The sequence below is a fragment of the Amborella trichopoda genome, chromosome 8 (assembly GCF_054954075.1).
Source record: "Amborella trichopoda isolate Santa Cruz 75 chromosome 8, AtrichopodaSantaCruz75HAP2 v2.0, whole genome shotgun sequence".
NCBI classification, from domain to species: domain Eukaryota; kingdom Viridiplantae; phylum Streptophyta; class Magnoliopsida; order Amborellales; family Amborellaceae; genus Amborella; species Amborella trichopoda.
In genome coordinates this window covers 40,123,820-40,147,599 of record NC_142343.1, presented here as the reverse complement: position 1 = coordinate 40,147,599, position 23,780 = coordinate 40,123,820, and the positions used below count along the sequence as shown (strand labels likewise).

General features: G+C 36.8%; 1 protein-coding gene across 4 annotated transcripts in view; it reads left to right on the top strand.

The window, feature by feature from the left end:
* The first annotated feature begins 363 nt into the window (after positions 1–363).
* Positions 364–23,780, top strand: part of SAC3A (SAC3/GANP/Nin1/mts3/eIF-3 p25 family) — a 43,223-nt gene continuing 19,806 nt past the window's right edge. The window contains exons 1-7 of one of the 4 annotated variants that reach the window (XM_088874954.1): positions 534–722; positions 1,096–1,185; positions 12,400–12,766; positions 12,910–13,308; positions 13,883–14,314; positions 14,902–15,003; positions 20,324–20,427. In XM_088874954.1, the coding sequence (XP_088731080.1) occupies positions 12,605–12,766; positions 12,910–13,308; positions 13,883–14,314; positions 14,902–15,003; positions 20,324–20,427 (1,199 nt within the window). In that variant the 5' untranslated portion in view covers positions 534–722; positions 1,096–1,185; positions 12,400–12,604. Of the gene's footprint in view, positions 786–1,095; positions 1,186–12,399; positions 13,309–13,882; positions 14,315–14,901; positions 15,004–20,323; positions 20,428–23,780 lie in introns of all 4 variants that reach the window. The other 3 variants (XM_088874955.1, XM_011624745.3, XM_020666725.2) reach the window with 3 other exon arrangements.

Genomic DNA, 23,780 nt, shown 5'->3' with positions numbered 1-23,780 from the left:
CATCACATGTCAAATTGATGGCTTGGGTTGTATCACAAAGTTCGAGAAATTTGGTTAGATGTCAAATTGATGGCCTGGGTCGTCTCACAAGGTTAAATTTTTTTTATTTAGGTTATGTTACAAAGTTCGAAAAAATTTATTTTTGAATTTTGTATATAATCGTTCACACTTTTACAAACCCGATATGAATTATGATTGACAAGTGATCGTGACATTATTGGACAAAAAATAAATAGTCATCGTTAAAAAAAAAAAAAAAAATCTCAACACTCCACAAAAAAAAAAAAAAAGAAAAAAAAAAGAAAAAAAAAGAAAAAAAAGAAGAAAAACTCTTTATATACTTTTCCTATGATAAATCCCCTTGATATCTTGATGGCTTTTCATACGAAGCAATGTCAAACAAGTGAACCTTCTGCACGATTTCATGATCCCCTGCAAAAGTCCCATACGGTATGACAAACGAGATCCCAAAAGGGTCAAAAAGCCCAATGGGCTGATTTTTTAATTAGGTCCATTAAAAGAAGGCACCAGCCATATCACAGGGCAAAGCACAAGAGGAAGCAAAACCAAACAGGCCCATAAAAATTAGAAGTTCTGAACATAGAAATCGGGGATTCAATTCAATTCCTTCCCTTTTCCTCTCCTCGTCTTCTTCAAACGCTTCTCTCGTCTTCTCTCATCAAGGTCAATTCCGCCGAGGGTTCTTTGTCATTTCCTAATGGGTAACTATCCCCCTTTTCTGGAGAGAGAGATTAGGGCACGATTTGTATTCTTTCTCTAGAAAGGTACATAGGTTCAGATTCATTGCTAAAGTTCAATCCTTTTGGGTTGCTGAATGCTTGTCTGTCCTTTTTGTTGGTTATTTTTATGAGATTTGCTAAAGTTCAATCCTTTTGGCTTGCTGAATGTTTGTCTGTCCTTTTTGTTGGTTATTTTTACGAGACTTGCTAAAGTTCAATCCTTTTGGGTTGCTGAATGTTTGTCTGTCTTTTTATGAGATTTTATCTCCCTAGTTGTTTCTTTATCTTTGTCAACATAAATCCATATTTACCTATTATTGGTGTGGTGATAATTGAATTGATATTGGTGATCCAGAACGCGACTGAAATGAAGGGCATGGGATACGGTGCTTTTGGTGGAGGAGTTACACCGACGAGCAATGAAATGGGTGCAGAATATTACCAGGTAATCAGTTTCTCTGCAGAGGTCTTCACTTGTTGAGGAAAAGAATCGAGCCTTCATTTGCATGAATGGTTTTTTCAGTTTTTCAATTGGGCCAGATTGTAATTAGGTGTATTTCTTAAACTAAATGATATGTTGACTATTAGTTTTATCAATGTATTTGTTTTTACTTCAAAAAAAGAGAATTGTGAAAGTATTGTTCTCTTAAAAATTTCGGGTTAAATTTCAGAGATTGTGATTACACAGTTTATAGAGATGGTTAGATTGGCTTAAGGAATTCTTTTGATATTTATCGTACTGAGAATTTTAGACCTAGAGTACCCAATGGTCATATTAGTGCTCTTTCTTAAGTGCACAGACTTATTTTCATGGAAACTATGGGATTTGCACATGATTGTTAATTAGGTGAAAATTTGAAGTTGATATGTGCATCCATTGAGATGCTGAATATTACTGTCAGTTTTTTTTGTTGTTTTATTTGCTGTTAGTCCTTGTCTCTGAGTGAAGTTGTAAATTATTGATGCAAGCACCATTCTAATAAATGGCATAGTCCTAGCGCAATAAGGCTACTGATGTTTTGCAATATTTGCTCTGATTTTGTGAGGTACTACTAACAGATCATGTATCTTGTCGAGATTATTTTAGTACTCAGCTTTAAAACTAGAGCAATTAGTTTATTAAATAGTACAAAATTAACCTTTATTAACAGAACAAAAAAGAAGAAGAAGAACTTGTTTTATTAAAGCTTGCAACATTTGTTGGACACTAGGGATCTTTGATAATAGGTAAACTTTTACCAAAATTAGATTCACTCATCCTTCGAATATAGGGGCATAATAACAATGTTGGAGTCTAGACCAGCTTCTTAATAAACAGGTTTCACGCTTATGATTAGTGTGTCCACCATATCAAGACCTTGCTTGAGAAAAGTTCCTTTAGCTTATGTTGCAAGGTGCGAGTATGAAAACTAGCAAATGCTCATATAAAGAGGTAGTGTAGGATCCCATTTGTGACATGCATTTTTTGTTTTCTATGTTTATACCTTATATTCAATTGTTAGAATAATTGTAGCCTTCTATATAGAAGCATCATTTTTCCTAGCTGCTAGCATTGAATTGCTGCTAATAAAACTGAACATTATCCTATTGGTTGACTCACTATTCATTGAAATGGCTCCAAATGGGTCTGGTTAGAGCATCCAACTAGGAAGAACCAACGAAACCCCTTGAACTGCCTTATTTGAGTAGCTTGGTTGTTGGATTATTTCTAAGGAACAAATGGTTGGGGCATTTTAGTTTTGATTATAAGGTTTTGATGGGGCTTTGTAGAGGCCCAACTAGAAATTAATTGTGGACGCTTTGGCAAGAAAAGTGCGACGTACACATGCATTTAGATATGTGCATAGACGTCATTCACACGCGTGCACACACGTGATGTACGTGTCTTGGTGGTGTGATTGGTGGGTTGGCTTAAATCTGCTTTACTCTTTTTAACAATAGTGTCCTTACTCACCACATCGTTTTCTGGGTACTTCTTTTCATTTGTTGGGGGTAGCTATAAAATCTATATTGTATACTAGATGCTGAAGGTCTAGGTGGTATATTAATATAGGTATGGAAGTGCAGGGGAGACAATTGACATATTATGGTTGACCAAATTTTTCAACAAGATTTTGAGAACAAAGAAAATGCTTGACGAATGGAGAAAAAGCATTGTGGTACCTTTTTACAAGAATAAAGGAGAGATATAGAGATGTATGAACTATTGAGGGATCAAACTTATGAGCCACACTACGAAGTTGTAGAAGAGAGTGATTGAGCAATGACTAGACATGCAAGGAGAAATATCATAAAATCAGTTCCGTTTTATGTCGGGGAGGTCAACCATTGAGGTTGTTTTCCTACTTAGGCAATTCATTGAGAAGTTTAGGAATAATAGAACAGAACACCTTATGGTCTTTATTGATTTAGAAAAAACATATGATATGATACATTGGTCTAAGAAGGGTAAGGACTTTAAACTTTCCCTTAACCTGTCCCAAGCCCATGTAAAACTTTGCAAGGCTTTTCATGAATATTGAATCAACATTATCTGCTTATGCTCAGGTGTTTCCCATAAGCGATGTATTGTACTAGAACCCAGGTACATTTATAAATGAACAAGGGCGTTTACCCATAAGCGACGCGCTGCAGCGTCGTCTGGTTACGGTGAAAAATAGGCAAGGTTTCCTGTGTTATTTTGGACAAGTGCAGGTAAAGAAGCTAGTCCAAGAGAATAGAATTCGTCTAGCCACATGGAGTGTAGGAAAGCTTTCAGTTAAAAGTATGGAGTTAGTGGATACAATGAGAAGAAGGAGAGTAAACATAGCTTGTCTGCATCAAACTAAGTGGAAAGGGGAAAAATCTAAGGAAATAGTATAATTTTGGCATATAGAAAAGGCTAATAATAGAAGGTTGCAGTTGGCATACGGATGCATCCATAGTTGTAGAGGTAAGGTACACCTTCAAATTTTATCATGGTATATAATTTTGATGTAAAATGTTCTTAGGATTATCTCAAAATCTATTTTTATATCTAATTATAAAATTTTAAATTTCAAAAATGGTTAAAATCAAGTAGATCTATAAACATATGAAAATCTTGAAAATGGATGGTGTAGATAATATGTTGTAAAATGCACTATTTCTGAGACTTCAAATCTTTTTATTTTTCATGGTCATACATCTCGATGTCGAGATGATCAATCAAAGGGTTTTTCAGCATTAAAACTACTTTTTCCGATGGATTTTTGAGGTGCATTCGTAGTTCTACATTATAAGGTTGCATCCTTATATAAACTTTTTCCATAATAGAAATGACGTAGGCATAGCATAATAGTAGACAAAAATTTAAAAGATAAAATACTTGATGTCAAGAGAGTAGGTGATACGCTTCTATTAATTAAACTTGTATTAGAGGAAGAGATAATTAATGTAATTAGTGCTTATGTACCATAAGTAGGTCTAGATGATAGAATTCAATTAAGAGATAATTCTGGGAGGACATGGACTAGTGCAAGACATTAAATAAAGAGAGGACCTCTTAGGTGGGGACTTAAATGGTCATGTAGGGAAGGATAGTAGAGGATATGAAGGGCTGCATGGGGGATATGGGTTTGGTAAAAGAAATGAGATGGGTGAGACTATTTTGCTATGGACTACGACCTAGCAATAGCAAACACTTACTTTAAAAAGCGAGATGAACATCTAATAATCTATAAAAGTAGACCATATAAAAGCCAGACAAACTTCTTCCTTGTTAAGAAATAAGAAGGTAGATCGATCTTCATGTAAAGACTGTGAGGTCACCCCGGAGGGAATTTGATTGTGTAACATAGGCTCGTGTTATGGACGTACGCATAAAGAGATGGAAGACAAGGGGTGAAATTAATAGGTGTCTAAGAACTTGGTGGTGGAATTAAAAAAATGAAAAAATAGACTTATTTAGGAATAAATTACTTAAAGAAGGAAAATAGAACTCCGAACATGAGGATAATGTTATTTGGAGTGAGATGATTGTTTGCATTAAGAAAGTGACAAACGAAGCTCCGGAGAAACTAGAAGAAAAGCGGCAAAAGAAGTTTTAGGAGAAACTTGAAGAAAAAGGAATTGTAGGAAAAGAGCCCAGGCTTAATTGGTTAGCCCATGATGATTTGCAACGCTATGTCATAAGCTCAATTCCTACCAGGGTAGGGGCCCTCTCCCTACTAACTCACCAAAAAAAAAAAAGAAGAAAAAGAAATTCCAATAAAGAAACTTGGTGGTGGAGTGATGGGGTTCAAAAGGCCATTAGCAAAAAACGATTATGCTATAGAACTTGGCAATGTAATAGAAATGATCAAGACTTAGAAGAATATAAAAATGCTAAGAAAAACGCTAAACAAATAATAACTAAGGCTAATTTAACACTTCTTAAAAAAATAGCAAGTAAAACTAAACTTAAGGTATATGATAATCTACACAGTAAATTGGGAACTACAAACTGTGTAAAAAATGTCTTCAAGTTAGCAAAATGAGAGAGAAAAAGTATAGGGATCTAGACCATATTAAATGCATTAAGAGTGAGGATCAAAAGGTTTTGGCGAAGGATGAAGAGGGTAACAAGAGGTGGAGAGTTTATTTTAAAAAATTATTAAATGACGAACACAATGGGAACCTAGTGGTAGAAGGACCTGTTGGCATAAATGAGGTCGGAGATCATAGATATACTCGTAGGATTAGCACAGCGAAAGTCAAAGAAGCTTTGAAGAGGATTGAGATAGGAAAGGATTTCAGACCAGATGGTGTCGCGATAGAGGTTTGGAAGTGCATGAGGGAGATCAGCATAGACTGGCTGACCAAGTTGTTCAACAAGATGTTGAGAACAAATAAAATGCCGGATGAATGAAGGAGATACTTATTTATAAGAACAAATGAGAAATATAAAATTATGAGAATTATTCAGGGATCAAACTTATGAACTCCACTATGAAACTGTGGGAGAGAGTGATTGGGTAACAACTAAGGCATGAAGGGATTGTATCAGAAAACCAAGTCGGTTTTATGCCAGAGAAGTCAAATTGAGACTATTTGCCTACTTGAACAACTAGTTGAGAAGTTTAGAGCGAAGAAAAGACCTTTACATGGTCATTATTGATCTAGAGAAAACTTATAATAAAGTACCTTGAGATTTTATTTGGCGGGTGTTGGAATTTTTTTTCCAAACTAGTCTCTAGTAACTATATCAACTTGGTGAGAGCTATGTACGAGGGAGCACTAACTAGTGTGGGAACAACGAGTGAAGAGACGAGTGAATTTTTAGTGACATTAGGTGTCTATCAGGGGTCAACATTGAGCCGATACCTCTTTGTCTTAATTATGGACGAATTAACTAAGAACTTATAAGATGAGGTGTTGTGGTGTATGTTGTTCGCGAACGACATAGTTTTGATTGATGAGACCTGATGCAACGTCAACACAAAGTCAGAACTTTGGAGGGATGCACTAGAATCTAAAGGTTTTAAAATTAGCCGGACTAAGATAGAGTATATGGAATGCAAGTTTAGCAACAATAGGAGTAGAGACGAGGAAATAGTTGAGATTGATAGTTAAGAAATACAAAAAAAGCATTTTGAAATATCTTAGGTTGATAATCCAGGAAAATGAGAGATTGAAGAAGATGTCGCACATAGAATTAGAGCTAGGTGAGCGAAGTGGAGATGTGCAACTGGAGATTTATGTGATCATCGCATTACCAATGAAGCTGAATGAGAATTTTATAAAACAGTTGAAAGAGACCAACTTTGCTTTATGGGGCGGAATGTTAAGTGGTCAAGAAACAACATATCCATAGGATGAGTGTAGCTGAGAAGAGGATGTTGAGATGGATGAGTGGCAAGACAAGAAGGGATCCAATTTGAAATGAATATATTCAGGTTAACTTAGGTGTGACACTAATAAGAAATAAGATGAGAGAAAGTAGATTTAGGTGGGCTGTTCATTTGCACAGCAGACATAGTACAACACTTGCTAGGAGGTGCGAGTTGGTTCAAGTGGAAGGCAAAAAAAGGGCAAGGGGTAGGCTCAAAAGGACATGGTTGGAAGTAGTGATAAAAGATATGGGGATCAACCTCACTAAAGGTATGGCCCTTGATAGAGTAAAATGACAGACCAAGATTCGTGTAGCCGACCCCAAATAGTTGGGAAAAGGCTATGATGATGATGATGATTATACGATATTGTACATAGAGAGTTAATTTAGTGGGTGTTGGAAATGAAAGGAGTCTTTAGAGGATATACTGACATGGTGAGGGATATGTACGAGGGAGCGCTAACTAGTGTGAGGACAACTAGTGGAGAGGCAAGTGAGGTCAGGGACAACAGTCTTACATCAGGGGTCAGTGCTGTGCTCATATCTCCTTGCTTTGCTTATGGACTAGTTAACTAGGCATCTACAGGATGAGGCCCCAAGGTGTATGTTGTTTGCAGATGATATGCTTTAGAAAGTCTTAGACTAGAGAATAAGACATAATATATGGAATGCAAGTTTAGTAATAATAGGAGTAGAAATGAGAAATTAATTAAGAATGACGGCCAAGAAGTACTTAAAAGAGATTATTTTTTGATACTTTGGGTCAATAATACATGCGAATGAAGAGATAGAGGAAGATGTCACATATAAAATTAGAGCTGGGTGGACGAAGTGGAGCTGGGTGGACGAAGTATTATGTAGGTATCGTATATCAATAAAATTGAAGGGAAAGTTGTATTGGACGACTGTAAGACCAACTATGCTTTACGGGACATAATGTTGGACAATCAAGAATTAACATATTCATAGAATGAGTGTAGTTGAGATGAGGATGTTAAGATGGATGAGTAACATGACAAGAGAGGATCGAATTTAGAATGAATACATCCGAGGGTACTTAGGAGTCACTTTAATAGGTGATAAGATGAGGGAAGTAGACTTAGGTGGTCTGACCATATGCTGTGTCGACCTAGAACAACACTGATTAGGAGGGGTGATGTAGTTCAAGTTGAAGGCTCTAAAAGGGTTAGGGGAAAACCCAAAAAGACATAGATGGAAGTAGTGAGAAAAGATTTGGTGAATTATGGTCTGATTAAGCGTATGACCCTTGATGGCAGAACATGATTCGATGGTTGACTCCAAATATTTGGGATAAAGCTCGAATGATGATGATACTAAACGCAAACTTGAAGGGGGTGTATGCGTGTCCAATTTTTCCCGAAAAGTGCCTTACTTAAATGCCTTTATTTCGTAAAAGACGATTCCATTGTATGGGATTTTAGAATTGAGACTATTTGCCTACTTGAACAACTAGTTGAGAAGTTTAGAGCGAAGAAAAGACCTTTACATGGTCATTATTGATCTAGAGAAAACTTATAATAAAGTACCTTGAGATTTTATTTGGCGGGTGTTGGAATTTTTTTTTCCAAACTAGTCTCTAGTAACTATATCGACTTGGTGAGAGCTATGTACGAGGGAGCACTAACTAGTGTGGGAACAACGAGTGAAGAGACGAGTGAATTTTTAGTGACATTAGGTGTCTATCAGGGGTCAACATTGAGCCGATACCTCTTTGTCTTAATTATGGACGAATTAACTAAGAACTTATAAGATGAGGTGTTGTGGTGTATGTTGTTCGCGAACGACATAGTTTTGATTGATGAGACCTGATGCAACGTCAACACAAAGTCAGAACTTTGGAGGGATGCACTAGAATCTAAAGGTTTTAAAATTAGCCGGACTAAGATAGAGTATATGGAATGCAAGTTTAGCAACAATAGGAGTAGAGACGAGGAAATAGTTGAGATTGACAGTTAAGAAATACAAAAAAAGCATTTTGAAATATCTTAGGTTGATAATCCAGGAAAATGAGAGATTGAAGAAGATGTCGCACATAGAATTAGAGCTAGGTGAGCGAAGTGGAGATGTGCAACTGGAGATTTATGTGATCATCGCATTACCAATGAAGCTGAATGAGAATTTTATAAAACAGTTGAAAGAGACCAACTTTGCTTTATGGGGCGGAATGTTAAGTGGTCAAGAAACAACATATCCATAGGATGAGTGTAGCTGAGAAGAGGATGTTGAGATGGATGAGTGGCAAGACAAGAAGAGATCCAATTTGAAATGAATATATTCAGGTTAACTTAGGTGTGACACTAATAAGAAATAAGATGAGAGAAAGTAGATTTAGGTGGGCTGTTCATTTGCACAGCAGACATAGTACAACACTTGCTAGGAGGTGCGAGTTGGTTCAAGTGGAAGGCAAAAAAAGGGCAAGGGGTAGGCTCAAAAGGACATGGTTGGAAGTAGTGATAAAAGATATGGGGATCAACCTCACTAAAGGTATGGCCCTTGATAGAGTAAAATGACAGACCAAGATTCGTGTAGCCGACCCCAAATAGTTGGGAAAAGGCTATGATGATGATGATGATTATACGATATTGTACATAGAGAGTTAATTTAGTGGGTGTTGGAAATGAAAGGAGTCTTTAGAGGATATACTGACATGGTGAGGGATATGTACGAGGGAGCGCTAACTAGTGTGAGGACAACTAGTGGAGAGGCAAGTGAGGTCAGGGACAACAGTCTTACATCAGGGGTCAGTGCTGTGCTCATATCTCCTTGCTTTGCTTATGGACTAGTTAACTAGGCATCTACAGGATGAGGCCCCAAGGTGTATGTTGTTTGCAGATGATATGCTTTAGAAAGTCTTAGACTAGAGAATAAGACATAATATATGGAATGCAAGTTTAGTAATAATAGGAGTAGAAATGAGAAATTAATTAAGAATGACGACCAAGAAGTACTTAAAAGAGATTATTTTTTGATACTTTGGGTCAATAATACATGCGAATGAAGAGATAGAGGAAGATGTCACATATAAAATTAGAGCTGGGTGGACGAAGTGGAGCTGGGTGGACGAAGTCTTATGTAGGTATCGTATATCAATAAAATTGAAGGGAAAGTTGTATTGGACGACTGTAAGACCAACTATGCTTTACGGGACATAATGTTGGACAATCAAGAATTAACATATTCATAGAATGAGTGTAGTTGAGATGAGGATGTTAAGATGGATGAGTAACATGACAAGAGAGGATCGAATTTAGAATGAATACATCCGAGGGTACTTAGGAGTCACTTTAATAGGTGATAAGATGAGGGAAGTAGACTTAGGTGGTCTGACCATATGCTGTGTCGACCTAGAACAACACTGATTAGGAGGGGTGATGTAGTTCAAGTTGAAGGCTCTAAAAGGGTTAGGGGAAAACCCAAAAAGACATAGATGGAAGTAGTGAGAAAAGATTTGGTGAATTATAGTCTGATTAAGCGTATGACCCTTGATGGCAGAACATGATTCGATGGTTGACTCCAAATATTTGGGATAAAGCTCGAATGATGATGATACTAAACGCAAACTTGAAGGGGGTGTATGCGTGTCCAATTTTTCCCGAAAAGTGCCTTACTTAAATGCCTTTATTCCGTAAAAGACGATTCCATTGTTTTAAATCCTGCTCCTTTGTGATAATATAAGCCAAACACATGGTTTTAATAAATATATCTGAACTTTAAATATTTAACTTTTTTTTGAAAATTTATTACCATTATATTTTCTTCATAAAGATCTTTCGTATCTAAAATATAGATCTCTCTCTCTCTCTCTCTTTTGTGCCCATGCTCATGCATTTCTTGGGCTGCATCTAGCATACAAACTCCTTTATAGAAATGGTCGAAATTTATTACTAAAAGTGGGTTTGGAGGGTTGCATCTGTCAGTTTGTTTATAAAGTGCTCCTGCTAAGCACAATTCTGAATAGAATGACTCCTTGTTATGGTATTTTAAATTCGATTATGCCCTTATATGAAATAATAAGTTTTTGTGGAAAAATACTCCTTAATAACCACATTAATTACAAGTTAGTCAAGTGAAGACTTTCAAAAGTATTTTTGAATTTTAAATATTTTGTTCTTTCTTAAATTTTACTATATCAAAATTTCTTCATGAGAATATTTTTTTATCATAATTAGTCTACTTCGAAATAGTTATTAACTGTTTTGTCATTCATATGTGTACCCATGTATAGCATGAGATTGAATGATGGTAAATCATCTAAAGAGAGGTTTGACATGCGGCCATCAAAAGACATGGTTGCCTTCACATACATGGCAAATTTTAATATATTGAATTCAACCTTATTTTATGGGTTGTTTTCCTTTGGCAAGTAATGGAAAAATACCCCTATGCAATAGTGTTTTGCAGCATGTATTGAAGAGAATGTGATGCCGACAAGGGGTATCTTTTGTGTGTGTGTGTCGATGTGCAAATGTCTGCACATATGTGTACACATCTATATGCTGTATGGGATATAGATGCAAACAAATGCATCCCCATACACATACGTATTTACATGTGCACCCCCTTGCCTCTTCACTGGCTTGGTGCTTTCTAGCATGCTTTATGACACTCTATACATACTCAAATTTAGTGATAGATGTATGAAGGTCGTAAAAGGAATATGAAAGGCGCTAATATACATCTTTCAGCTGATATTTCTTTAAGCTGTAGTGCCAATTGCCAATATCCTCTATTGGATGAAGTAAGCTCCAGTGAGTCTGCGTTCTTCAGTGGTCATGATGAGTAAAGCAAGCTCGGGGTGGCCTAGGTGGCACGTAAGATATGTATAATCTTGACATGTATCTGTCTAGGTCCTTCAGGACCCTTGTTAGGTGCCATGTAACTTGTATTCTCATCTATAAATGAATTTTGACACTGGAATCATCTAATCCATCCTTAGTTTTTTGTTTCCTTAACCATAAAACATGGGGCTTGTATTTGCCACCATGCTTTTTGTGATCTCCCACTTCCTCTCGAGTGATGCTCTAACCCACTAAAGGATAAAACGACCTAATATTGGTCTCTATGGGATCTCTTGCATTTCCTAAGGCCTTCCTTGTGAGGAAACATTGACTAAATCTGTGCTGATCATTCTAATTCTATGTCAGGATTTAATGGTGTTGAACTTTTTCATTGATACCAAGAACGGTTTCGACTCTAACAGCCTTCTCCAGTCATCTTATAAATTGCCTTGACAAAAACCCTTATCAGATGGTGTACCACCCAGTCTGCCCTGTGAAATTGACTCCAATAGGGTCCTTTCAACCATCTGCCAATGGTTGATTATGTTATTGTAGGAAAATAATAATGAAACCCAGTCCATGACATCGTTCTTTTTTTTATTTAAAACTATTACTTTGAAATTTAGAATGCAATCTGGGGTATCTCATGGTTTCGTCCATGAATGATATTGCATGAACATGTGCATTGGCGACGTACCCAAAGAAAAATGTGTTTTATGAAGGTTAAAATTCTCTAGTTGGTTAACTCGGGGCCAAATTGGTTCAGTATATAATCAATTGCGTAATGCCACTGTCTGTAATATAAAACTGTGTTCAGTGCTGTGCCTAAATTCACATACTCATCATTCTTGTCCTCTCACATGGAGTCAATGAGACATGTTGGTGATGGCATCAACTCTGTCTGTTGCATCAGTCTCTTTGTGTAATTTGTTTCATGTGGAAATGCACTTGCATTCTAACATATGTCCTGAACAACGTAACATATTTTTCATTCAAGGGCTGACCTTATGTATTGTTTTGAGCACTGCAGGCCTCACATTCATCCCTAGGGCAGCCATCGGCATATGGATCCTCAAATACTCCAGGAATCCCTTTCATTACCACAACAGCTTCTAACCCGCCATGGGATTCTATACATAAAGGAGAGAGCAATGCTTCTGAGAATGGTGTTTATTCGAATCCTGTATACTTCCATAATCAGCAAACAGAGTTGACTAATTCAAGGGATCCTCAGGATGGTGGTAATCTGGCACCCAGTGCCTCTACTTCTGCAAGTTTGGTATCATCAAATGGGGCGCATGATTATGCTGGTTATTCATCTTATTCAACTTCTAGTGATCCATCTGGATATGGCAACACGGGTTATCAGAGTTATTGTTATGGCTATCAACAGCAAGGTAACACTTCTTACTCTCAGCAAGCGGGAGCATATCAAAATTCAGGTGTTCCTTATCAGCCTGTTAACTCATTTCAGAATACAAGCCCACATGTGGGTCCCACAAGTTACTCAGGCACTTATTACAATCCTGGTGTGTATCAGACATCTGGGGGATATCAGAGCACTGGCTATAATAATCAGTCTAACTGGTGGAATGAAGGAAATTATGGAAATTATTCTCACTATCCTTATTCCAACTACACTGCCACCGATGCAAATGGTCCACAAAATTCTAATGTCAGTGCAGTAAATCAGCTTGATTATCAGCAAAACTACAAACAGTGGGCAGAGTACTATAGTCAAACTCAAACCTCATCCGATGTTAGCTGTGCACCTGGGACAGAAACCACTCCTGTTACCACTGCTCCCTCATCTTCAGATTGTCCAATTCCTGGTGTTAGTGGTAGCTATGCAGTTCCAAATAACAGCCAGCCACCACCACCTGGCACCTCTTCTTCATGGAAGCCTGATGTAAACTCATCTGAAACACCTCAATTACAGGTTCAGATATGCTTTTAAACATTTTCAGCTTCATATTTGTTTAAGTATCACTCCATATCTTGGATACCCCACACACACATGTCAGCCATGCATGCTCATGCATGCATGCACACACTCTCTGAGAGAGAGAGAGAGAGAGAGAGAGAGAGAGAGAGGACACTCTGTAAGACTGCAGAGTGAATATCTTGTCTTTACTCCTTTGTGTGTGTGCTCTCGTGCCTCCGCTCGCATGAATGTGAGTACATGCATGTCTGCTTGGGGTTATTCTATTGTCCACATGGATAAGTGCTGGTTGTACTATGTTGATTCACAATATGCTATATTCTTGGTTCTGCTAATGTCAGAAATTCGTCTGTATGTTCTTTAGATTTCAGTATTCCAGAGAGCTAGATTGCTTGAAATATTGGGACCTGAACTATTGAATCTCGGATTGATTATTATTCATTTGACTGCGTATACTTGAATAGCTCGGTTGATTAGCATTTTATGGTTTACCTTTCAATATTGGTAAAGGTTATGTTTAAAATATATCTGATGGAACAGCTTACGTTTTTTTGTTGATCTGACTTTTTAGGTAACTGCTGTAACACATGAAACCAATGGGAGTAATTGGACCGCCCCTGGATTCCACATTCATCAGTACACTCAGCCGACATCATACTTTCAGAAACCTTTTAATTCAGATCTTCATTATGATAGTTCTAAAGATCTACCTACGAGTGTATGTCCTCAAGGGCCAAATTCACAATTTCCTACTACTCACCAAGTTTCTCAGAGTTTCCACTTACCCTTGCAATCAGTTTCAGCATTGGATACACGCAGGACGAACAAGATGCAGATTCCTACCAACCCAAGAATACCTTCAAATTTGGCACTAGGATTGCCAAGAACAGAGAAGGACCACTCTTCGGCAGATTCAGCATCAAAACCAGCTTATATTAGTGTCTCCCTGCCGAAGTCTGAGAACAAAGTGGTACCTCATGATGGTGCTGATGGCATGTTTAAGGTCCAAAGTTCATTTTTTAATTTATTATTTTTCCTGATAGTTGGAAACAATTGCTCACATCTAAATTATTGTACAAATACATTTTAGGAACTGGATTGCTCCTGAAGGACGTTGTTTGTTCTGAGCCAGCTATAGTGATTTTGGGTGCATCTGTATTCATATTGCAACCTATTTACATGATTGGGGTTATCTGTGAAAAGTCAGTCTCGTTGGTATCTGCTTCTATTGAAATGAAATCCAAATGTGTGTTCCTAATTATAATTCATATATTTTTGTGTGTTAGTAATTATATTCATATATACCAATTCTTTTTTCGGATTATCAAAATACTATGGTTGGAATGTTTTAATCTCTTGCATTTTCCTTGTGTGTGCCTGTGTGAATGCACAATGGTGTATATGAATATTTTTATTTCTTTATGTCCTTGTTTGGTAGTTTTTCACAAACAGCTAATGGGTGTATGGGAAGGTCTTGAGAACATTCTATTCTTGAAATCATTCTATGGGTAGCTCTTGGAATGAAACACGCTTTTTACCTCTTGTTTATCCCTAAATTGAGCATCTCTGATTTAATTTTGTTGATTTCAGCCTGACAGTTTTCCCCCATCTCTTCTCACTTTTATTGAGAGGGCAATAGGACGCTGTAAGGATGATTCGCAAAGGGTAGCTTGCCAAGCTGTACTGAAGGAGGTAAACATATGTGAAGTGGTAACTTTACTTTTCTTGCTTATTCCTGGAAATTCGTGTTATTTTTCTTTGTTATAAAATTACTTAAGAGTGATTAAAATCTTGTCCATTAGACCTGGGACTCTCACTTCATTAGGAGCAGGTTCTTTCGTAAAATAATATTTTCTGAAAACCTAGGACAAGTCTTTTAAAGACTCACCATGTCTTCTGGAGGAGTCAGTCAAGCCCCAAGTCCATGCTAACTTAATGAAAAACAGTGAATATGCTTTAGAATATCAGAGGTCTATTGGAGAAAACTTGGTGAGTCGATGCGATTTGAGAACCTGCCGAGTCTGTTCAGAATCTGAGTTTTAACATTCCTTTGTAGTTTATTTTATATGGCGACCATACTTATTTGACATTATTCGCACTCTTTTGTTTGGTTTTGTATGTAACTTACCTCTTACATATCATTTTTTAGTTTAGAATAACTGGTCAAGTCTATCCACTGGAGGTTCCCCTTTTATTTTTTCTTGTCCTTTAGTATGCACCGACTTCATTTGATGGTATATAGTTCATTGCTTCTCAGCTTTTGGACTGCAGTGATGTTTATAATGAGATCCGCTGCTTTGTTTTCTAATAGGACAAGCATTTGTGGAGATAAATGGAGTTTCCAAATAACAGTAACTGTGTTTGATGCATATGTGTTGAAATGTAATGAATTTTGATTATTTGTTTTCTAGGTTTCACATTGTTAGTAACTATTGCAGAAAGTATCCTTTTCCGGTTTTGTCCTTTTATCTTTACTTGTTATAGATTGACTCAGAGTCAAGCATGCCATGTAATATATTTCCAAGAACATCCCTTAGTTTGTCATTTAACTTTGTATGTGGTGTTCAAACTAGGGTTTAGAGCTATGGACTTGGCTTAATACTTATGTCTGGATCCCAGTAAAACCTCCAAGCCCTTAGTTGGTTTGCTGAGTCTTATTCTAATATAAAAAATACAAATAGCATTAAATGATAAAAAAGGAATGTTAAAAAATTTTACAAATAAAAAAGAGGATTAATTAGGTGATTTATTTAATTTTTTGTACTTCTAATGAAGTTTTATGTCATTTCTCATATCCACTAGAAATCTGCAGGGTTTAAAGAAAAAATATGCAGAATTAAAAAGCTAACACATCTATCACCAGCTTAAAAGTTTAAAATCAGCAATCGGCATTTTCCAAGCTCTTACCTTACCTAAGAACTTCATTAGGAGCAAGAGTAGGAGTGTTGAGATAGACAAATTTCCATAACTAATCACTCAAGTTTGCTATGAGATCATTGATTGGGAAGCTGGAAGTCCACCCAAGCACTAGGCTCCTACAACTAATCCAAGCATTAAATTTTTACAGCACCTATTCAAAACTCAAGCTTTCAAATATCACAATTCAATTTGAGCTTGAGGTCTAAAGGAATAAACAGCAGACATTTTAAACACTTGAGATGATGTGAATTTATTATAGGGAGGTTTGAAAGGGTTGTAGCCTTGGCATTGGTTCCGTTGTCTAAAATGGCTTTCATTGTAAGTGGATTTGAATGATCCATTTGCCTATTGTCACCACTTACCATAAGGTTGTTGAGGCTAAATGATCCCCTTTTGCCATCGAACAGCTCATTGTAACCACTATTCCCCTTGCCTTCCACAGCACTTCCACTTTTATCACTATCATCACTATCATTTGGCATTGTCTCCCGCACTACCGATGCCTCAGCCACCTTTGTCGCCGTCTCCATCTCTGATGTTGTGTTCATTTTTCTTCTCTTCATCTTCTTAGATGGGTTTCCACACATCTGAAATTAATGGACCAAACTTGGGCTTTTTGAGGTGGCAGGTTAATCTCCTTTTATCCCTGCTGTCCACCAGCTAGAACTACGCAAGGCCATGAAAAATTATGTAATTTAGGTTTGTTTGTTTATTGTCATATTTTAAGCTCAAGTTATAATGTCCATAAACTACCCAAAAAATATAATGTCCATAAACTAGGTTCTCTAACTTGCAGTTGTAAGCATGTTCCTCTTCTTCACATTAATTAATTAGAATGTAGTTTGTTTTCTCCACTATACGTGTGGGGGTTGTGTGGGAGGAAAGGAGATGCTTGCGTGTAGTTAGGCAGGCTTAACCATCTCAAATGAGGTCTTGCTTATCTCTGAACTTGTGTTAACTTCTACCTAGTGTAATCTGCCTTTACTCTGTATCTACTCAATTTATCTCTTTTCGTTTGAAGTCCACCACTTTTGGCTCCTTCTATTTCATTTGTTTCCCTGTTATTTTTTGCTTTGTTTCTGTAATTATCTCTTCTTGTTCCTTTACTTTTTTGTAGTATTTCTGTTGGAAGTGCCTTTTAAGCTTGACACACATGGCCCTTGAGTTGATGTCTTGGCCATAGATTGAATTTGCAGTGGCCAAGGCCATGATGAACATGGGCATGAGAATGGATTCTTATATCAGTATTTCAAGCGGGGTTGCAATATTTGTGATGACAAACAATGAAGGGATAACTTGTTCATACCAAATACCCCTTGGCACATTTGCACCTATACTTACTTTTCACTGTTAGGAGATCTTCGAGATCTATGGCTTAGGGTGGAGCCTCCTATGTTGAACTATGCTATTCAATTAGTGCTATCTCAAAATTGGTTGGCTTAAATAAAATTTTGGGACTCTATATAAATTTTTGACATGGCGTTGTATATCTAGTTTACTCGTTCTGGAACAGGGCAATGTTCTTGCAATTTACTCTACACCTTGAAAAACAAATTGAACTCCTCTTAATTGCTTTGTTTCGCTAGGCTTATGCTTATGAGAATCCCATCAATCAAAGGCTTGAGACTAGTAACTGTCCAGTTGCCTAGATAAGGTTGTGTGATAAGCTGCTTCTTGCTCTTACCTTCCTAGGCTCTCCAGCTTAGGGCATGAAGCTCAGGTGCCACTGGGTAATGGTCATTAGTCAGGTAGCCTTGGGCCAGTCCACCCAAGTAATGATCCTCCACTCCCAGCCTCTTAGCCTGGCTACCAGTGTTCTCATGGGCTGTCCCTTTATTTTTCAGCACCGTAAGCGTCTCTATATCCTTCATAGCAATGCTCTAGAAATATGCCAACATGCCTAATTCCACCATGGCCCTAACTACTGTAGCTTATAGTCTTGGGCCAGGTCATTATCTTGAGGCCTAAGCACTTGTGGCTCTACAGAGATATGTTTGGCAGAAATTTTAGGCAACAAGAGGGGATAACTGTGCCAGCAGAGAATAATTGAAATAATGAGACTAAAAAGTGTGGACTTAGAGCTAAAAGATAGAGTTAGGTGATATGTGGCAGAGACGAATTCCATCAAAGGTATTATTCCTTTCCGTTGTGATAAATGTGAACTAAGAATTCTTTCTTGTATGATGATTTGGGAAGAAATATATAACATATTTTCTTCCTGATCTGTAACATTAATAGAAAGTCAAGGTGTGTTGACAAAGAAGGCTATCCAGGGGCTCAAACAATCCCTTTGAACAGGGTTCATAAGATTTAATTGTATTATAATTTCCTCCTGGCTCTTTTTTGTTAAATTATCCATTTTTTAATTGACGTTATTGACATGGGCAATAATGCTAGAAGGATTAAAAACTAAAATGAGCGTAGGAGATATATTGATGTAAAGTATGTTGGGTAGTTAAATTACTTCTTAGACATTGAAGTAGCATGTTCTTAGAGGCATCTTTGTCTCTTTATGCAAGCAGACATTCGAACATTGAAAACATGGAACTGACCATTTGAAGTTCCTATTGAGGGAATCATGACCATTTCTAGACAAAGGGAAGTATGGACAAGAAGGAAAAAAAGAAAAAGAAACACAAATTAGTGGGACACTTAACCTACTTAACTATCATTAGACCTGATCTGTTGGACGTTATAAGAGTGCCAGTTCTGTGCTCCTTGGGACACTATTTAGACGAAGTCCATAGAATCTTATGATGGTCACTTGCTATATCAACTCTTTGGAGCTGGCTGGTCTGGTTCACGTTGGTTTATGTCTTTGAGCACTAGGCATCACACCTTTGTTGGTTGCAACCTTGTCACATGGAGGAACAAGAAGCAGCTTCTTTTGGCAAACTAAGTACTCAGTCGGAGTATTGGGCAATGGATCACACCCTTGTGAGTGAATTTGGTCTGAGATATTCATGACACGATTGAGATTTAGTGTCCGCCTTCTTATGGACCTGCACTGTGATGGGTTCCAGGCATTATTTTTAATTTTCCTTTCATGAGATGATCAAACAGATAGTCTGATTGGATTTTTTTGTGGGGGCAAGATTACAAGCGTGTTATCCACATGTGAAGTCAAGATACCAAATTTCAGAGGCCCTTAGTCGGGTGGATTACATGACATTTTAGCTAAGCTATGGCAAGTGTTGGATCTTCTCAACATTCCACCCAGGAATTCCTGATATTGTTATTCATCATACATTGCCTATATAATTCGCCATTCTTGTAGGGTCTCTGTGTCAAGTTGTAATTATTCATTAAACAGATAAAGGTCACGGCCTACGGAGGCCACTACTTCGATTCAGTTTTTCTATCTTGCTATCTGTCTTACTTCTCAATTCACAACTGTTTACTCTGTAAAACACTTGCCTGTGATGCTCTTGAAAATCATGACAAAGCTGTAATATCTAGACGCTTGATCTGATGCAAAGTGTTGCCTGAAAAGAAATCCTGTATCCAAACTATCATCCAAAGAAATGCTTACTTTGGCACATGCGTTGAGTCAATGGACACGCATGAGCCCACAGCCCATGTTAGTTAAGGCCAAAGCTAAAAAATTGATTGGCAAACAAAGATATTTAAATTAGGAGTCAATGGAAGATTTTGTAGATATGCAAGTATGATGTTCTTGGTTTCAGTAGAGTAGTTCTTTCATCCTTGACTGTAAATAGGTTTAGCTTTGTGAAAGTTCTATGAAAAAAATGAGCTTTCTCTACCATCATTTGAAATATTCCAAATGCAAATATGTGATGTTGATTCCTTTTCTTTTTTATTATTGTTTCATTTTTGTTTATTTGTTTCAGTTGACGTGTTGATTTGTATTCCACCATTTTTTTTTGTCTTATATTATTTTGAATAAGTACCTGTTTATTTTTTTTAAAAAGCGTGCATCGGGATGTATTCAATTAATGAATTTGTTGCGATGATTCTTGATTGGCAGGAAAGTTTACAGCATCTGCAGTCCTAAGTGTATATACAAGACCATTTGATAAGGAATTATAGTTTTTACTCTCTCACCATTGGATTGCTTTTTGTTTCTTTTCAGATAATAACCAAAGCAAGTTCTGACGGCACACTTTTCACACGTAATTGGGATACTGAACCGCTTTTCTCGTTACCCAATAATGTGGTGGATCCAACCCTTAAGGAGTACGTTCTTATCCATTTTGTGTCTTGCATCTGTTATGTTGGCCTTTTGGCTTTGTTTCACCATTCAAGCTAAAATTTGAAAGGCATAACCTGGTTATATTAACAACAAAAAATATTAAAGTGTTACTTGATAATACTTTGAGCATTAGATAGCTACTAGCTAATGGTACTAATGTTGCATGATGGTGTAGTTTAGGCAAAAGTTATTTTTCAAGGTATCCAGTATCCAAATTTAATAAAAACTGATTATTTTAGCCCATTTATGTAATTTTGAAATCAATATCTTTTCAATTGAATTTTTTTCAGCCTCTTACTATATTTTATTTTTTTGATTGATTTTCTGTATTTAATTTTATTTCTTATGTCATTATCAAAAAAAAAAATTTATTTCTTATATCTTATCGTTGTTTTAATTTTTTCTCTAACATTGACAATTATTTTGTTGAGATTAGTATTATAGCTTTTGTCCTAACATATTGCTAGATTCTTATTTTATTGTGGTTGTTGGTTGGGTAGGGAGGGAGGGAGGAAGGGAGGAATTCTTGTCTTAGAGTTTAGAGTGAGAGATTTTGGTAAAGTTGGAGGGAAAAAGGAGTAATGGAGATCTTTCAAAATCATACTCCTATTTATTCTCCCTTTGGCGTGATTAATTTTTTTGAATCACTATAATGTTGTAGAAAATTGGAAAGAGGAAGAATGTATCATCATATCCGACAATATGTATTAAGAGTCACCCTTTCAACAAAGTAGAAGTGTGGCATAAATGTGTGTGAAACTTTGAATCCTTCATTTTACAAAAAGCATATAAAGAGTATAGAGTTCAGATGTATTACTAGATCGCTGGCTAGTTCAAGCTAGTTTTGATGGAACTCTACCCTTACCCAATGCATGTGGGATCTAAACTCGAAAGGTCTAGGTTGGCTTTTTGAATGGCACAACTGGTGAGTCTCCCACTTGTGTGGAAAAGGTGAGTCCAGTCAGCTATTGTTTTTCCTAATGTTTAAAGTTCAGGTTAGAAGCGTGAGGGAATTAGTTACCACCATTGAGCAATTCAGTTTGAAATGCAAGAGGACTTGTGGGGATGTGTGTGGGTGTGCATGTGCATGTGTAGGGTTTGGATTATACTTGGATAAATGTAACCTATTCTTGTAAGTCGCTGGGACCTTGTTTGAACCTTGGAACCTTTTGGTTTGAAACTGAAAGCCTCAATAGTTGATGCTTCATCCTTAGTGCAATAAAATTATCGCAAATACCAACTTGCCACAAAGTGTTCAAATAAGATATTGATCTCTAGTCATCATCATCATCATCATTTTAGCCTTTTCGCAATTAATTGGGATCGGCTACATGAATCCTGGTTCTCCATTCTGCTCTATTAAAGGCTATATCCAGATATTAATCTCTAGTAATATTTATTTCCCTTCCTAACTCTGTTGTGTCCTGTTATTTATAACTATTTGAGACTAATTTCCCGTTATAAGAATTAATATGAGTGAATTTGGATCCATATAAATCTCGGTTGTAGGATTGTGCTGTTATCACTCATTTCTGTCCCTCACACAAACCCTTGTATAAACTAAATTCTAGTAAGGAATTTAGAGACTTCTAGAGACCCTGAAAACTCCTCCATATCAATTAGGAACCTAAAAGATGCTTAGAAATCCGCAAAAAACTTAGAAATAGGATATCTATAAAAAATCCAAAATACATAAAAGTTTCTAAAATACAGATTGAATTCCTATCCTACAAAACATAGAAATTAATCAAGTTCTGATATTTCCTTAACTACCCCTAAATCTGTCTGTAGCTCAGACCAAAATACTCAATTGTATTAATTTTACTAGATCATTAAGAATGTGTTAGTGGTCAATGCACAACTTTTCCTAGTAGCTTTTACAAGGAAGTGGGTATTAAAAATGCGGCTCCAATCCCGTGTTTTTCTGGAAAGGAAAGACCTCATGAGTTTTTCTTTCCTATTGTACTATTTGCAATAAAGTGCTCCTTCAATAGTGTAAGTGGGAAGAATTAAAGCTGCTGGCAAATGAAGCCTTAGGCAGTCTCCTATGAATTATTGGAACCTATTGTTTTCTCTTGTGCTTATTATACCAGTAAGATGAGCTTTAGCCACCATGATGGAATTGCAAAACCACAATGAAACAGAAATGTTTTAGACCAAGGTCCCTCTTGAATCCCTTATAGCCCATATTCCCATTTGAGTAACCATCGAAATTCAGTTCCAATATCCCACGATCAGTAGCTCTCCTTCTGAATACTGGTTTGGGTTGAGTAGGGTGGGGCCACCAACTCAAGAGTTCCACCTCTTAAAACTCCAGGTCTACATTTTTACAATCTAAATTGGAGTAAAATTTCCAGCATCTCATTGTTTGGCTTGCTCATGCTTTTACGTTGGGTAAGTCGTTGTTGTTACTTGGATTCATAATATAGCAAAGAGATTTAGAGAAGTACATTGATGGGATGGAGTTAGAGGACTGGACTTGCTATCATCATCATCATCTGAATCTTATCCCAACTATTTGAGGTTGGCAACACAAATCCACCATTTTGTTCTATCAAGGACCAATAGGTTCAGGATTCATGTAAATCTGCGGCAAAGTTTTACGCTTGCTGCCCTACCTAACACAACCCTTCACCTTTATCTGGACTTGGGGCTGGCATGACTGGCTTGGGACCGGCCATGACAGATTACAGGATTGGACTTGCTATGCAAATTAAATAATGACTTCAATCTTGAAAGATGGGTTTCTCTGTGCGATTGCAGCCACTCAAATGAGTGGACTGGTCTAGGATTTTGGGAAAAGGTATCCTTTGAACAGTGACAATATCTTATGAAGAATAATGAATGCTTTAACTAATATCTTATTAAATAATGAATGCTTTACTTTTTCCTTAGTCCTAGTTTTTATTTTTTCTTTGTTTTTTTGATTTTCTGGATTGTTTTCCTCCATGTTGCATGGACGCGGGTACATATGTCAATGTCATAATGCGTATGGGCTGTCAGATTCGTCATGCCATGGAAAGAGGATTCAGCAATACAGCTATATCACAAAGAGAACCAAATCTAACAATGTTTTACTAATGTCCCATTTCATGATCAGTAGCAAGAAAAAATCAATTGTACTTTAGTTGGCTGGATCAATGGATATTTTTAAAGCTCCAATGGTATTTTCATAATTCATATTTGTCTACTCAAAAACAAAAGTGTGTCAAGTCTTCAGAGTGATGTAACCAATGGCTGGTAAACAAGAAAAAGAATCCAGAAGAATCTGTTTTAGTATGGGTGCATATAGCCTAGCAGAAGAATACATGTAACACAGCTTTTCCTTTCGTTTAAA